Below are 14,130 nucleotides of genomic sequence, written 5' to 3'. Positions count from 1 at the left end.
TCATTTACCTTGCACAAACTTCTAATGAGATGTGATAATCCAATTTGTCCTGGTGGGCTGCTGGGTCATCATCGTCAATGGGTGCCCGTCGCTTCCAGTTAAGCTCAGAGCGGTTGTCAGCGCGGCTCCGGGATCGTGAAGTAGAATGACGGGCAGAGGAGGAGGAGGAGGAGGAGAGGGGCTGCAGGTTTCGTTCCTGAAAAGGCTCTTTCAGATCCACCTTGAGATGAAAGGCTGGCTTGGAAACTGGGTCAGGTACATTATAAGACACGTCGATCTACAGACACACAGAGAGAAGGAGATACTTGTGAAAATCCGGCACGCTAGCAATGTGGCTTCAGGGTCTGTACCACTGAGCTACAGTTATAGTAGAAAGAAAGCACAACCTCTGTCAATCCTAAGGTTTTACTTATCAGGACATAATAAAAGCACATACAAACTCAGATGACCAACAACACAGGTGATTCTTTTTTTTTTAATAAAAGCAAAGCCAAGACCAAGAAGTCGAGTGTGAACACCCCTTCCTCACATGTGACGCTAGAATACTTTAGTATACAAAAAAGTTCATGGTTGATTCAGTGATTGCAAAACAAGCCAAAGTCATCACCTCGCCACCACCGTGCGTAACACTTGGTATGTGTAGCACTCTCGTGTGATGTGACGAGCCAATGATCACTCTGGATGTTGGTCCGCTGTAAAACTTTAATGCGTACTCCAGCACACGACAAAACACAATGGTAGTACCGGAAGAACAAAACTCCCCCCACCATACTATTCCGGTTGGACTAGCCCCCCACAGTCAGGCAGGTCTGCATAAACAAATATTGTTTGGCGATCATTTAACCAATGATCTACAGTATGAGTTTATCCTGTACGTGGGTTTCTTCACACATGGTGCTGTACATGAGGGTCAAACATCTCCATTTTGGTATCATTTCATCCGAAGGACATTGTTCCAGACGTTGGGTGAATTTTGCAAACATACATGTAAGCTGTACTGCCATGCTTTTTTAGAGAGAAAAGACTTTCTCCTGGCAACCCTTCCAAATAGGCCACACTTGTTTATCGTATTTTTTGGACTATAAGGTGCACTTAAAATCCTTTAATTTTTCAAAAAATCGACAGTGTGCCTTATAATCCAGTGCCCCTTATGTATGACTTCTGGTTCTGCTTACTGACCTCGAACCAACTTTATGTTGTACATGGTGCTCAAAAAAAACTGTCAAAAATGTTTTAGCACGACTTTGGTAAGCTACGAAGCTGCACCGGTTGATGGATTGTCGGAGCATTAGGGCTACCGTAGTCAGGAGCCTCGCGGAGTAATCTGGGTTCAGGTCCCAAAGTCGCACGAACACTGCGGCATCACTGAGAGTTAAAAACTGTCTAAATTCTTTCATCTTTAATAAAATGATCAGCGTTGCTGCTTTACCAGGTGTAACAATTAAGTTTAACATCCAGGCATCCATGAAAACAGAATTTATTCAATTTAATGGAGTTAGAGTTAGCATAAGTTAGCTCGCTAGTTTCCACCTAAACACGATATAGCATGTTCTGACTGAGAGATTTCCGAAAAAATTAAAAGGTACAGCTCTGCTATCACTTCCAACATAAATCAAGACAGAAAACTAAACAGCACTTTTGTAGGGTTACTGAAGTTGGGCTAGCTGGTATATAATGATGTGCTACGTGATCGCTAGCGACACAGCTATGTTAGCATAACACAAACACAGTGAAGCTGGAGGATGAACGCTAACTTTTTACCACTCGATAAAAGTTAACGTGAGGGTTCCCGATGGTTAGGGACAAATGCAATCGCATGGCAGGATGCTGTAAACAGACCAAACTTCAGTCAGGAAAACAACTGAGATAATCCATCAACAGTACGAGGTTAGTCATTAATATACTGCAGTAACATGAGAATAGAGCAGCTGGCAAAGAATTCAACATTAATGAATCAATGGTACAGAAGTGGAGGAAGCAAGAAGAATGAGTTGAGTAAAGTTTGACTTATCTGACTGTTTTGTTTCGCTTAATGCGCCTTATAATCCAGTGTGCCTTATGGTCCGAAAAATACGGTAGTCCTTTTCTAACTGTACTGCCACGAACTTTAACATTTACATGCTAGCAGAGGTCTATTGAGTCTGAGATGTACCTCTCAACTTTTGGACTGTTTCCCTGAGAAATGAATAGTCAGATCTTGGAGCAAATTTGCTGGGATGTTCACTCCTGGGAAGATTGTTTAAATTTTTTTCTACTTGTGAATTATATGTCTCACTGGAGAATGATGGACTTAAGATTGTTTGGAAATGGTTTTCTAACCCTTTCCAGATTGATGGGGAGCTACAATTACTTCTCCAAGATCACTGTTGATGACTTTTCTTCCTGGCATTGTGTGAACACACCTGAATGCTCCAGACCTCCAAACTGCCCAAACTTCTGCTTCTACAAACATGGTCACACTTGCTGATGATCAAGTAATCAACTGCATCTGATTAGCAGCACCTTCTTAATTCCCGTGGAAGGAGTAAAGGTGTACTTCATTTTTCACATACTGCTTCTTCATTTTGGCTTTTGATTAAATAATGACGGATGTAATACATCATGTTTTGTTGTTCATCTGAGGTTGTGTTTACGCAATTTTAAGACCTTCCAAGGAACAGAATGTCGTTATGTCCTGTTGCGTAAGCTCTTAGAAGTGAAAATGAGTGTACTTTATTTTTACCATGACTGCATTTTTCCATCATTTTGCAACTATTTTCCAAATTATGGTAAAAGCTCACATATTTCATGAAGCCTGCTGACTTTAGTATTTCCCCAACGTTCCCCTGTATCATTATGTTGCTTAATGGACAACCATTAAAGCTGTTATCGACATTCACGCTCCCCTCAAGTTGAATCTAACAACCACTTTTTCCATACCACAGGTTTAATGATAAATGCAAATAGTAATATTATTATTCCTCGAGGTGCCTTATGCTAACTGAAAAACATTGATGCCTAAGAACAGTTCTGTCTTATAAAGCCAGTAGTATGACTGTGACCTGTTGGTCTTGTAGACTTCAAATGCTCCTTTGTGATCCGGATATTAAATCTTGATTAGTAGTCCTTGTCGTATTTCAAGTTTATTCTAAAAAAGTGAAATCTGATTATTTCCTCTTCATTAACTTTGATCTTACAGAGGTGAAGCCTTTTGTTTTCAACCAAATTATTTCATTTTTTGGATGGAAGCTTTACTTTAAAAAAAAAAAATACCAACACGGTCAGTAAAATAAAAATAAAGTAACAAAATGTTTAAAAATTTGACGCCTTCTTTTATAACCTCTAACATCAAAAAGTGAAAGCAGAAAAGGTCTTTAAAGTATAAACTGCAAATCATATTCTGTGGACAACAGAAATGCATTCAGCAGCCTGTGTTTTAGCCTGGGGACAATTCACTGCTTTGATGCTCGTTTTCATTTCACAGAAGATTATTCTCAACAGAACTGTCCACATTTCTGATAAATCATTCAGTGTTACCCGAGACCCTAGCAGAGCTGCTAAATGATATTCCTGAGGCAACTGCATATACTCATTGCATGCCTACAAACACATACACAGGCAGGACCGCTCAAGTATTTCATTAGAGCCCAGGTGCTGCTGGCCCCAGGGGCTGACAGAGAGGTGTGTTGACTCACGGAGAGGTGTGGATATGGGGAAAGCAGAGAGGGAGAGAGGTGTGAAGAAAAAAAACATGTTTGTGTGTGGGAACCGTGCAGAGGGGAGAGAGCTGGAAGCCGACCACCACATCCTCTAGTGCCTCGTTCAAATCAAGTCAGATTTCAAATACAGGATTCGGAAAATGGGACTGTAAACATCTTTGATCGCACATGCTTTTTCATTTACAACTTGTTTAGTTTTAAAGCAGACACATGTTTGAGTATGAGTGATAAGAAGAGAGGCACGGTCATCGTCTACAAAGAAAAATAACTCTTTCTGTTTATAAAAGGGGCTTTTGTTTGTCTGTGACAAGACAGGGAGAGACAACAGGGATCAACACACCCCAAAACAACTGGCCAAATTATGCCAGATCATTTCAAATTTCATGTTGGAATTTGAGGCGTTATGGAGCCTCTCCCCTACTGGCAGAGTGTTGCTGTGAGTCACTGAAATAAGCATTGCATTAAAGTTCAATTTTGGGCAATTTTCAAGAATGCAAATGTGTGTTTGTGTGAGCCTGTGTCTGTAGTAGCACAGTACCTGCATGAGACAGCAGCCTTCTCCTTTAGCGCTGACGAAAAGGCCTGTGGGGATACTGGGGATCTGAAAAAATGGGAGAGAGAGGAGAAACAAAGAGAGTCAGGGGGGCAGAGAGAGGTGAATGAGTCATTTATCAAGTGAATGAATGCTGTAGGCTGCTACACTGCCACTTGTGGTTCCCTGGCTACTAACCAGCAGGCCTTAATTGCCCCAATTAAGATGACACTACTAATCACAGTGGAGGAATATGCCTGGCAGAGAGAACCTACTGAACTCTCACCTGAACCACTCCAGCTGGCTGATGGAGCGCTTTCTCTCTCTCTCTCTCTCTCTCTCTCTCACACACACACACACGCACACACACACACGTGCACACACGCACACACACACACACACACACACACACACACACACACACACACAGAGTAGTGCTGACCTGACACCACAGTGCTCTGGCCAAGGTAGTTCATGCCCAAGCTGTCAGGTTTGTATAAATCCAGTTATTAAATCAACAGACCAACAAGGTGCTTTTGGGAAATCCGGCCCAGTTAAGCCTGGTGTGGTTTGGCAGTATCAAAAGGTCCTGGCTACTGCACAGTTGAACACGGAAACGGGGATTAATGTTTAATACCGGTGTGTGGCTCTGGTACATAACTGCTCATCAATCACAGCTCCTAAACTGCATTAAAGTGCACTGGGTTCTCTTAAGGAGGATTTACCACCTCAAGTACTGGTAATGATTAAGGGATTTCATTTTTGATAAAGCGCTGTCAAATTAGGTCATCTTCACACACCGCACTGCAGTTCCAGACTTTTCAAGACATTAGATATTGCAGAGTTCGTCCTTTGTTGCTCCCACATGAGGATAGCTTGTTTATTGTCAGAAGGATTCACAGCGACCGAGTGGGTGTTGTGTGTGTGACCACGCTAGCCTAAACTAGATGTGTGTATATCCTGCTGTGTGGTACATGTGCGTAAGGACAACTTCTTCCTTTTCCTTCATGACCTGTGTGCAAAAACGCTGAACAGCCTTGACATTAAACTAGACCATGTATTCAGGTTACCTTGGCACTCTGGAGGAGCTTCTTGTTGTCCCTATTGAGTTCAAAGGTCTCCTGGAAGTCAAGGTTGGTGGAGGCCAGTGAGATAGTGAGGTTTACCCCTCCGACATAAGACAGGATGGCATACTCCGACAAAGCATGCAGAGCCACACATGTGTCCTGGCACAAGGGGTTTTCAAGAAGCATCAAGTTAACAATTTATACTTTAGTAGTAACTGTCCATAACACTGAAAGACAGTTTGCTGTCATTTATTACTTATAGTTAATTTAATCTACAACAAAATATAGAAAAGAAAAACAGAGGTACCTGTGTGGAGGAGAAGCCACCCAAGGCATTCCTTTGCTGGGAGAGCCATTTGACGACGGGTAGGGCAGATGCCACATCCCCCAGCAGCGTGTAGGTCAAAAGACCGTACGCGGTCATCTCCACTTCTGCTGATACCACTACAAATAAAAACTGATTTTGAAGGGCAGTATATTTTCTCAGTGTGTTTTTATTGACAGAGGCTAATTCAAAGCTAGTGTATAGTACTGTGCTGTCACCTCCTTTGCATTATATTACACAGGCAGGAGCTATTCTGCAGATGTACAATATACCTGACTGAGCGAGGCCATCACTGAAGCCCATGAAAGTGTCTTCATCTGTCATTGTGCTCCCAGTTAAACTCCAGTGGGTTAGTCCATCTATAAAGACAAACCAGGTGAAACAGACAGGCAGGGGTAACGACTCACCGCTCCTTCCATCAATCTCCTTTGATAAAAACTAAAAGAAAACATCCACACCAGAATGGGGACGGTGCCAGCCCAAAGACAAAGTGAAACAAGCAAAGTTCAACACATTAGCTCACTGTGGGCTCACTAACTATGCTAGATATTTCATGGATCGTTATCCTGATTATCCTTTTGCTACCCCACCCTATGCCTTTACTGTACCTGGGGAATAAAATTATTGCTATCAAGGAAGAGCCCCACTCCCCCTGACGCCTGCAACGTTGTTAAATCTGCCAAACTTGCAGAACGTTTCAGGCAAGAGGAAGACAAGGAAATGGCCAAAGGAAATCAACAATAAGATAAGAAAGACAAGGGGAAAGGGAGGGGTGGAGCGAACTGCTGCTGAATACTGCAGCAGCTGGTTTTAAAGTAGCTGCTCTCCTATAGTTTGGGCCTGACTGCTTGTTCAAATTGTGAGCAGGAAGCTGTAAATATAAACCAGTAATACTTTTGTTTTGCTACAAAGATTTGACCAAAGAAGATCTAAATCTCTACATTTTAACGTGCAATATTGTCGTGGTTACAAAAAATACTTGATTCAATTTTCCTGGTTAAGTTCTGATTTAAAATACTACTACTACTAACAGTATTGCTCATAGTGGTACCTTGGGTGATAGCCATGTGGTTGAGGCGGCGCAAGGCCAGCGGGGCATAAGGACTGCGTAGCAGCGCCAAGGCATATGCAGACAGAGCGGTAGTGTAAGGATCATCAGCAGTGTATGTGTTCCCTTCCAGAAAGTCCTTGGCTTTAGCCACTGCCACTTTCTCTTCCTGGACCAGACAAGAAAGACCACAGGGCAAACACAGATGAACGTGTGATCAAAAGTTTACAAAATGTGGCATAGAGACATTTTTCTAGAATCTGTAAAAATGTTCTACTCAGTGTCATATTGGCAGAAATATGTGTATGCCTTGATACAAACACATTTCATATCTAATAGCTGATGTCCGCTGTTCATGGGTGAAGCAGAATTTTGCATTTCACATTTAATGCGCTGTTAACATTGCGACAAAATCTCTATAGTTTACATTGCAAATAACAGAGTGGGTTATAGTGATTTGGTCTGTTTGTGCAATTCTATATCCCAGGATCATCAGATATAGCTTTTACTTATTGAAACTACTGCTACACTTTTAATCCCGTGTCCCCAATGCAAACACACACACACACAAAATCATCACCAACCTAATATTTTTTAGAGGCTGCACTGTCCAAAAACACGACAGTAGTTATTGAATAAACACTCATTTTAGCCATTAAAAAGTTGAGAGTGACTTTCATCTCATGCAGACGTGACCTTCCCTCTCATCCATGCGATGATAGGCCTCCAGAGCCACTCACTGTAATTGCAGCAGTCATCTTTTAATTAAGTGAAATTGAAGGGGGGCGAGGGGGGGGGGAGTGGGGTGTACTGCTTTGAAGTGAAGGATACCTTTTTGGTTTTTATCAGTTGTAAAAGCACAGATTCTCAGAAGAAACCTTCTGGGAGAGATAGAAGAGGAAGGGGGGAAAGACAGATGGGTGGAGAGGAGCCAGGCGGAGGAAATGCTAAATAAAGAGTCAACTATCTGGACGATTGTTGAGCAAAGACAAAAACAATCTGAGGTTTGGAGGCTTTCATGTTTAAGGAATTTCCAGCACACGCTGAGGACGATCATAGAAGACTCTTTTCCTAACTTTTCCATTTCTTTTAGTGAACACTAATGTTTATTTATCGAGGGCGGCTACTAGTAGGAGAATAAAGAAAAAGCAAGGTGGGAAAAAAATAGAGCAAAGCGGAGGGACAAAGGGAAAAAACAGATGGCAGAAAGAGAGCCATGCAACAGAGGTGTCTTTCATGGGAATCAAATGTCTCTGCACATCAGCCTGAAACTTTTGAAGTAGTCCTAAACGTGATAAGATGGTACATTAGCAGCACTGGGGCATAACAAATTTGAGTAGGCGGACTGCCAACACATCCATCTTCACAACTATGAGGAATGCAGCGATACGTCCACACACGACCCAGGCTGCGAGGAAGGACTTTAGGAGTATAGAGCAGGTATGTTTTATTAAGTAAAGCACCTCACTTTGAGACTGGATGAAACCATGAATCAAATTTTACACCACTGCGTTGATTTTACGTGACGTATTAGTCAAAATGAGAAACTTTAGCATGTTTTAGTGGGTTTGTTTAGGCCTGCCTAATTCAACACTATTTCGTTTGCCCCTGAGGAGCAACTGTGAAGCGAGAGGAATAAATAGTCTGCAGTGTCATTCAGTGCTGCTGGCCTGCTTACCTCTGTGGTCATCCCTGTCTCCAACAGAGCTGCTACCACATAAGCTGTAAGTGAAATCTTCCCATGGATTCCTCCCTGTGGTCAAAACCAGACATGTTTTCACTTAATAACATCTCGGCTCTCATTTCTCTGCAGTATAAATATAGTTAAACTTTAAATGTATTCATCGGTCCAGAAATCCTTTAGCTAAAAAGTCTGACACCAGGTTCATGCTGTAAATTTATGTGATTATTGCCCTCTCAATCAATGCCATTATCCATCTTGTCTATCCAATCTACTTCTTACACCCGTTCCTGCTTTGCAAGCACAGAAAATTAAACATCTGTCACCTCACATCTATGTAGACACAGCCCTACCTGCAGGTCTTTGTTGAGGATGCGTCCCATAGCGGGGAAGGAGCCGTCATCTCCCTGATGCTTGATGAGCCAAGACTTGGCTGCATGAAGCTCATCGGGGTCGATGTAGATGAAGCCTTGAGACTCGGCAAAGGACTTCAGCACAAATGCTGTCAACCTTAGAGGAAGGACAGATGGAGGTGAGAGAAAAAAAGACGAGTAAGGGAAAGGAAAAGATATCAAAGATCTCTGACAACATATGGAATCACTATTTCAGTGGACTGAGACGTTTTTCCACACTCTTTCTATCTGTCAACAAATGGGAAGAGGGGCTGATAGAGACGTCCATAAATGTTGGGATGTTGTTTTCCAAGAGGACTGGTATGTATAGATGGAGCTGATGAAATGGAAAAAAGCAAGGAAGTAAGGAGGGGAGCAGATGGGTGCGGCAGGGTTTGATCAGTGCTACAGGATGCGGCAGCTGTGCTCTTGGGAATGTGAAATTGCACACGGGCCAATCAAGTATGTTTCTGGTTGTGATTCGAAGATTCCCCGAAAGCATTCCGAAACTTACACAAACATGAATATCAGGAACGAAGGTTGGGAATCCAGTTGGCCTGGGAGTGCAACTGAGAGTTTATGAGCTGTGGCTTTAGTGGGCAACAGTGGAGAAGAACCAGGGGAGAAATGGAGAAAGGCTAAGGTCAGCCCAGGGGGACACGGCTGAGCTAATAAACATACACGCATCCATAAACAACAGACCTCCCGGTACTGGTAGAAAGCAGCAGTCTCTGGCCAACAACTGCTCAGTGACAGCAAGACATTCCATTACAGCACCCCCTTACCAAAAGAGACTCACAGGATGAGGTAAGCTGTTTACAACAAAGAGAAAGAAACACAAGAGAGAAATAACGGAATAAACAAACAGGTCACACTCTAGTTTCTCAACGCAGCTTGTAAGTGAGATCACACTCCAAGAAAAGAGTACCAGAGGGGATGAACTGGAAAAAAAGATCTTTGCACTCATAAACCAAAAACATTAAATCTTCCGTGGTTGGAACCTGGATTATTCCTCCCCAGAGACAAAACTAGGGCTGAAGCCAGAAGTCCGCTGGAATTTTTATAATGTTAAGTGATATTGTGTCACTGACTTTAAATGTTAGGCTTCAGGGAAAGGTACTGGAAAATGTAAATATGATTTAGCTTGGAGAAGGAAGGAAGCAGTAGACAAGCTCACTTCCACCACTCACCCCACGACTAAGGTCACCATCTCACGACTCTCGCCTTCACTTATTGTTTCTCCTGTTTTCTGACTCCACACATCCAAATCCTCTCTATGAGCTACACTTATTCAGCCCCGTCAGAGCTAAAGGACTTTTCTGAGACAATACATGGGTGTGCTCCATGATAAAGCTGAGGTTGATAAGCGTTAAGGAGAATTTTACGAGGTGGATTCAGAGAAAGTGCTTATCGTTACTGTAACGAGCCTGGATTCACTATATATATCATATAGTTAACACAGTAAATGGCTTTACTTTAAAACATATTTTACAACACATCTGCAAATAGAAGGCAAGCGACAACACAAACACTGACATACAGGTTTGGCACAGGAATGGAAACAGATATTAAGTTAATACAGCATTGTGTATCAGTTCTTTTAATCTCAGGTATTCAGCCTGTAACCCTGCTAATGCTGTCAGATCAACCTTTGGGTCGAGACACAAATGACATGCCGGTCTCAACACGTAGAGCCAAGAACTAAACCCTATTATTAAGGATAATTATATAAGGAAAAAGCAACAAGTTTTTAAAGCACATTTTGATTTACTACAACTTTGCTTTATTCTTTTAGCTAAAATTAAAGAATACAAGACAATTTGAAGGCTTATTGCAGTTTGCAAGACAGCCTTCACTCTGAAGTTTTATTTACTGTCTGCCTGGAATATTAAAAATATTGTGCAGGGGGAATGTAAAAATCTTGTAATTGTATCCGAATAGTGAATTCATACCTCTAGTTTGAAATGAAGTTCAAGGCTTCAATTACTTTTAGGGGTAAAGGTCACATTAGGGATTAAGTGAGGGGAAACTGATGTTGTCAGTGAACGGGCTTCACATCTTAAATTGAAGACAATCCAGAAGTACTTTAAAGTACAATATCACCAGGTGCTGGCTTAAAAAAAACAAAACAAAACAGGAATCTCTGCCTTCAATAGACCCCAAATGAAAATGAGTCAACCTCTCTCATTAAATAGTAAGTCTGTAAATTGGTTCCACAAGTCCATGTGATGTCATTCGCTAAACCCACTTCATACGATTCGGTGTGCTGGTGATCATCTTGAAATTAATTCCAATATGAAGCAAATATCAGGCCTGAAAGGAGGTATTTCTAGGGGCGTGGTTGGCTTAAAAGACATGCCTGGTCTAGAGAGACTGACAAGGCAATTTTGGCATTAAGTACAATGTGTACACATTAGCTATGCACCCCAGTCAGGATCAAGTGGCACTCGTCTGCTCTAGCTCCCTTCCCATATTTGGAACATCCTGGCTCCAACCAGAAGAGATGGTGTGGACCATAAAGCGAATCTCTAGGCCAGGGATGTCGAAGTCATTTTACATTGTGGGCCGCATACAAATCACTTTGATGTGGGTCGGATCAGTGAAACTCTCCTTTCTGTCAGTGTATAGAGGTTAAAATGCATGTTTAATCTTGGAGATATCTTAATATAAGAAAAAGAAGTGCAAATTCAATTGTATGTCTCAGTTTTTCTGTATGATAAAGAAATTCTGCTTGAAGTAAATGAAAAATGTCTGTCAGCACAACTCTTTGGGGTAAGAATTGGAAAAAGGAAATGTGTAAAATTACAGAAAAAGATGTGGCTTCTCATTGCCCAGGTGTCTGTTAATTCTAAGGAATGCCCTATTTATTGTTTTAACTGTGGACACTGTAAAAAACTGAAATTTCTATAGGAGAACTTTTCAGTCCTTTAATTGTTAACTATTACTTAATTACTTCAGTGTAGTAAGAATGGCCATGGGAATGTCTTTATCATTAGAAAAAAATTCTAAAAGTTAAGATAAAAGTTAAAAATTTAGGCCCTACTTTACATTTTCCAAAGCTGGGCTGGATTGGAGTGTTTACCGAGCTGATTCTGGTCCCCGGGCTTTATTTTTGACAGCCCTGCACTCAGCTTAAACTCAGCTCCAGTGCGAATGACTGGGTGAAGTCATCATTTGCTTCTTCTATCTCTATATTTTTGTATTTGCAAAATATTGGTCTTTTAATTCTTATCACCATAAGAATGAAAGAGGTAAAGGGTCAGAAACACATCTCATAATTTCTTTCTTTGCCAGCGTTTCTCTACTTTTGCACAACATCAAGTCAGCGAACGTTCAGCCCAGTTTGTGAACTGTTAACGGCCTTGGCATCAGAGATCATTAGCGCTACACACCTAACCATTATTGCCAGCCTGTGTCATTCTGCTCTGTATTTTCATTAAACCCTGTCAATTTCCATACTGATACATTTTCACATCCTGGGATACATTAACACTGCATTACAGCTGCTTTTAAGCAGGCAGTAAAGCAGTGCTCTGCTCATGAACCCGGAGTCTGAAGCAAAAGCTGGGCTTGTTTTGGATGCAAACATGTTGTTGATGGATTCATAAAGTGTCTGATGCAGTTTTACTGAATGTTCACCATCTGTGTCCATCTGTGTTGTGCCCACAGCCCACACTTGTTACCCTGGGTGCCAAGGAAAACTCCAAACCGCTGCTGGTTACATCCTCATATCCTCTCACAGTCATCAGGGGAAGAGTTCAAGCTTTCAGCAGCGGTTTAATGTTACCAATTACACCCAGGTAGTGAGTCATAAGGAGACATGCACCATTTCTATTTTCTAGACCATGTCAAAAAAAGGTAAAACCTTTTTGGTAAAGTGGCTCCAGACAACTTATAACACTGTCTCCAATAGTGGCATTAAGAGCTTGTTTGTGGGGCCAAAGCAGCATGGGTCCACTCAGCGCTACGGATATGAACCCTGATTAATTGCAAATAAATCTTGACAACTTTGCCTACCTCAGGGATCCAATTATGCAGTTTGTTTATGATTCTCTGTCATTTATGTAACCTGCTGTTTCACGGTGTTAGCTCTACTAAATATCACAATACCCACCTCAGTTCATAAATCAACCAGAGGTATGTACATTCTGCGTGGGCCTCAAAATACAAGCAGTGGAGCTCCCCATTGAGACAACCGAATTGAGTTTTATAAATATTAACATGGTTGTCTGCCTGCCTGCCTCCAGGCACTGTAAACATGCAGTAAACACTCGAAAGGGAAAAACTCAGAGATTTAAACATACCAACAGGAATAGATTAATATGAGCACAGAGTACGAAGGTTTTGATAAAAACTTTACTGCTTTGGCCGGCAACCTATGTCCCACTGAAAGCTGAAGAATGTGGCTACAGCCAAGCATAGCTTAGATGGTATGTGTTGTGCACATTTCAGCAACTACACCTACAGCTACTTACCACATGCTGCCAGAGGAATCCCTCTCTCCGAAAGCACTGTATGATCCATCCCGCCGCTTGTAGGTCAGCTGTCTCTGGTAGCCTGGATGAGAAGAGAGTACTGTAAGAAAGGTTGGTTCCTAAGAACACGCAGAAATTATGTACATCTTTTTCAGGTTTGCTGATAAATCTCGAGGTGGATGTATTTTTTTCGTTTTTATCCACCACTGCAGAAATGTGCACAGAATAAAAGTAATGTGCAGGAGAAGCACCACCATGTTAACTAGCCCGTGTGAGCTTGGAAGATCAGGCAGACCAGAATCAACGCAGTGAAACTAAACACGGTATATTAAAAGGTAGCCAAAAAATTCAAATACATTTCAAAAATATAACATTTGTGGTATTCTTGGATCCCTAAAATTCTCTTTTGGCATTGATTTCTGATTCTTCACCCAGCTCTGTGGTGCATAGTGTGCTGCGACTAAATAAATGAAGGAAAACAGAACATTTACTCGGACATGCTCTCGATGTTCTTACATATGCAGTCAAGTGGTTTCACTTGCAACTATGCAACGAAGCAAACTGTGCAAAGATGTTCTGGTGCTTGCCTCCAAGAGGGTGAATCCAGCATAGTTTTCAGGTCTTAAAAAACACAAACGAACAAGAAAAATAGCCCACAATATAATAATTTACCAATATTCAAACATTTGTTGCTGTACCTAAGACAGTAAACACTCGGTAGCTGAATTTCCACTTTGTTTTAGGGTCAGCCCCAGTGTCAAAGGCAAACTCTTGAATTTACATATATGTGCAGGGTGACCTGTCCTTGTGTGGCACAATAATAAAGCCTATTGACATTTATTAAAGTTGAAGTTTTCCTTTTATATCTTTGTGAGGGACAAAGACTAATCTTGATAACTCTGAATAAACCTT

The 14,130-nt window shown here is 41.6% G+C and overlaps 1 protein-coding gene across 1 annotated transcript in view; it reads right to left on the bottom strand.

The window, feature by feature from the left end:
• The window catches only part of cpamd8 (C3 and PZP like alpha-2-macroglobulin domain containing 8), a 47,284-nt gene that overhangs the window by 9,910 nt on the left and 23,244 nt on the right, over nucleotides 1-14,130 (bottom strand). The window contains exons 28-36 of the mRNA XM_085265612.1: nucleotides 13,219-13,300; nucleotides 8,705-8,861; nucleotides 8,349-8,423; nucleotides 6,674-6,839; nucleotides 5,895-5,981; nucleotides 5,605-5,741; nucleotides 5,301-5,456; nucleotides 4,237-4,299; nucleotides 9-277 (exon numbers count right to left, since the gene is read on the bottom strand). Of these exons, the coding sequence (XP_085121738.1) occupies nucleotides 9-277; nucleotides 4,237-4,299; nucleotides 5,301-5,456; nucleotides 5,605-5,741; nucleotides 5,895-5,981; nucleotides 6,674-6,839; nucleotides 8,349-8,423; nucleotides 8,705-8,861; nucleotides 13,219-13,300 (1,192 nt within the window). The remainder of the gene's footprint in view (nucleotides 1-8; nucleotides 278-4,236; nucleotides 4,300-5,300; nucleotides 5,457-5,604; nucleotides 5,742-5,894; nucleotides 5,982-6,673; nucleotides 6,840-8,348; nucleotides 8,424-8,704; nucleotides 8,862-13,218; nucleotides 13,301-14,130) is intronic.

The sequence above is a fragment of the Mchenga conophoros genome, linkage group LG23 (genome assembly GCF_057382185.1).
Source record: "Mchenga conophoros isolate Kocher_MC1m ecotype Shallow Benthic linkage group LG23, M_conophoros_male_GT1.1, whole genome shotgun sequence".
NCBI classification, from domain to species: Eukaryota; Metazoa; Chordata; class Actinopteri; order Cichliformes; family Cichlidae; genus Mchenga; species Mchenga conophoros.
Note: the sequence above shows the minus strand (reverse complement) of the source record. Positions and strands in the feature narration are given on the sequence as shown.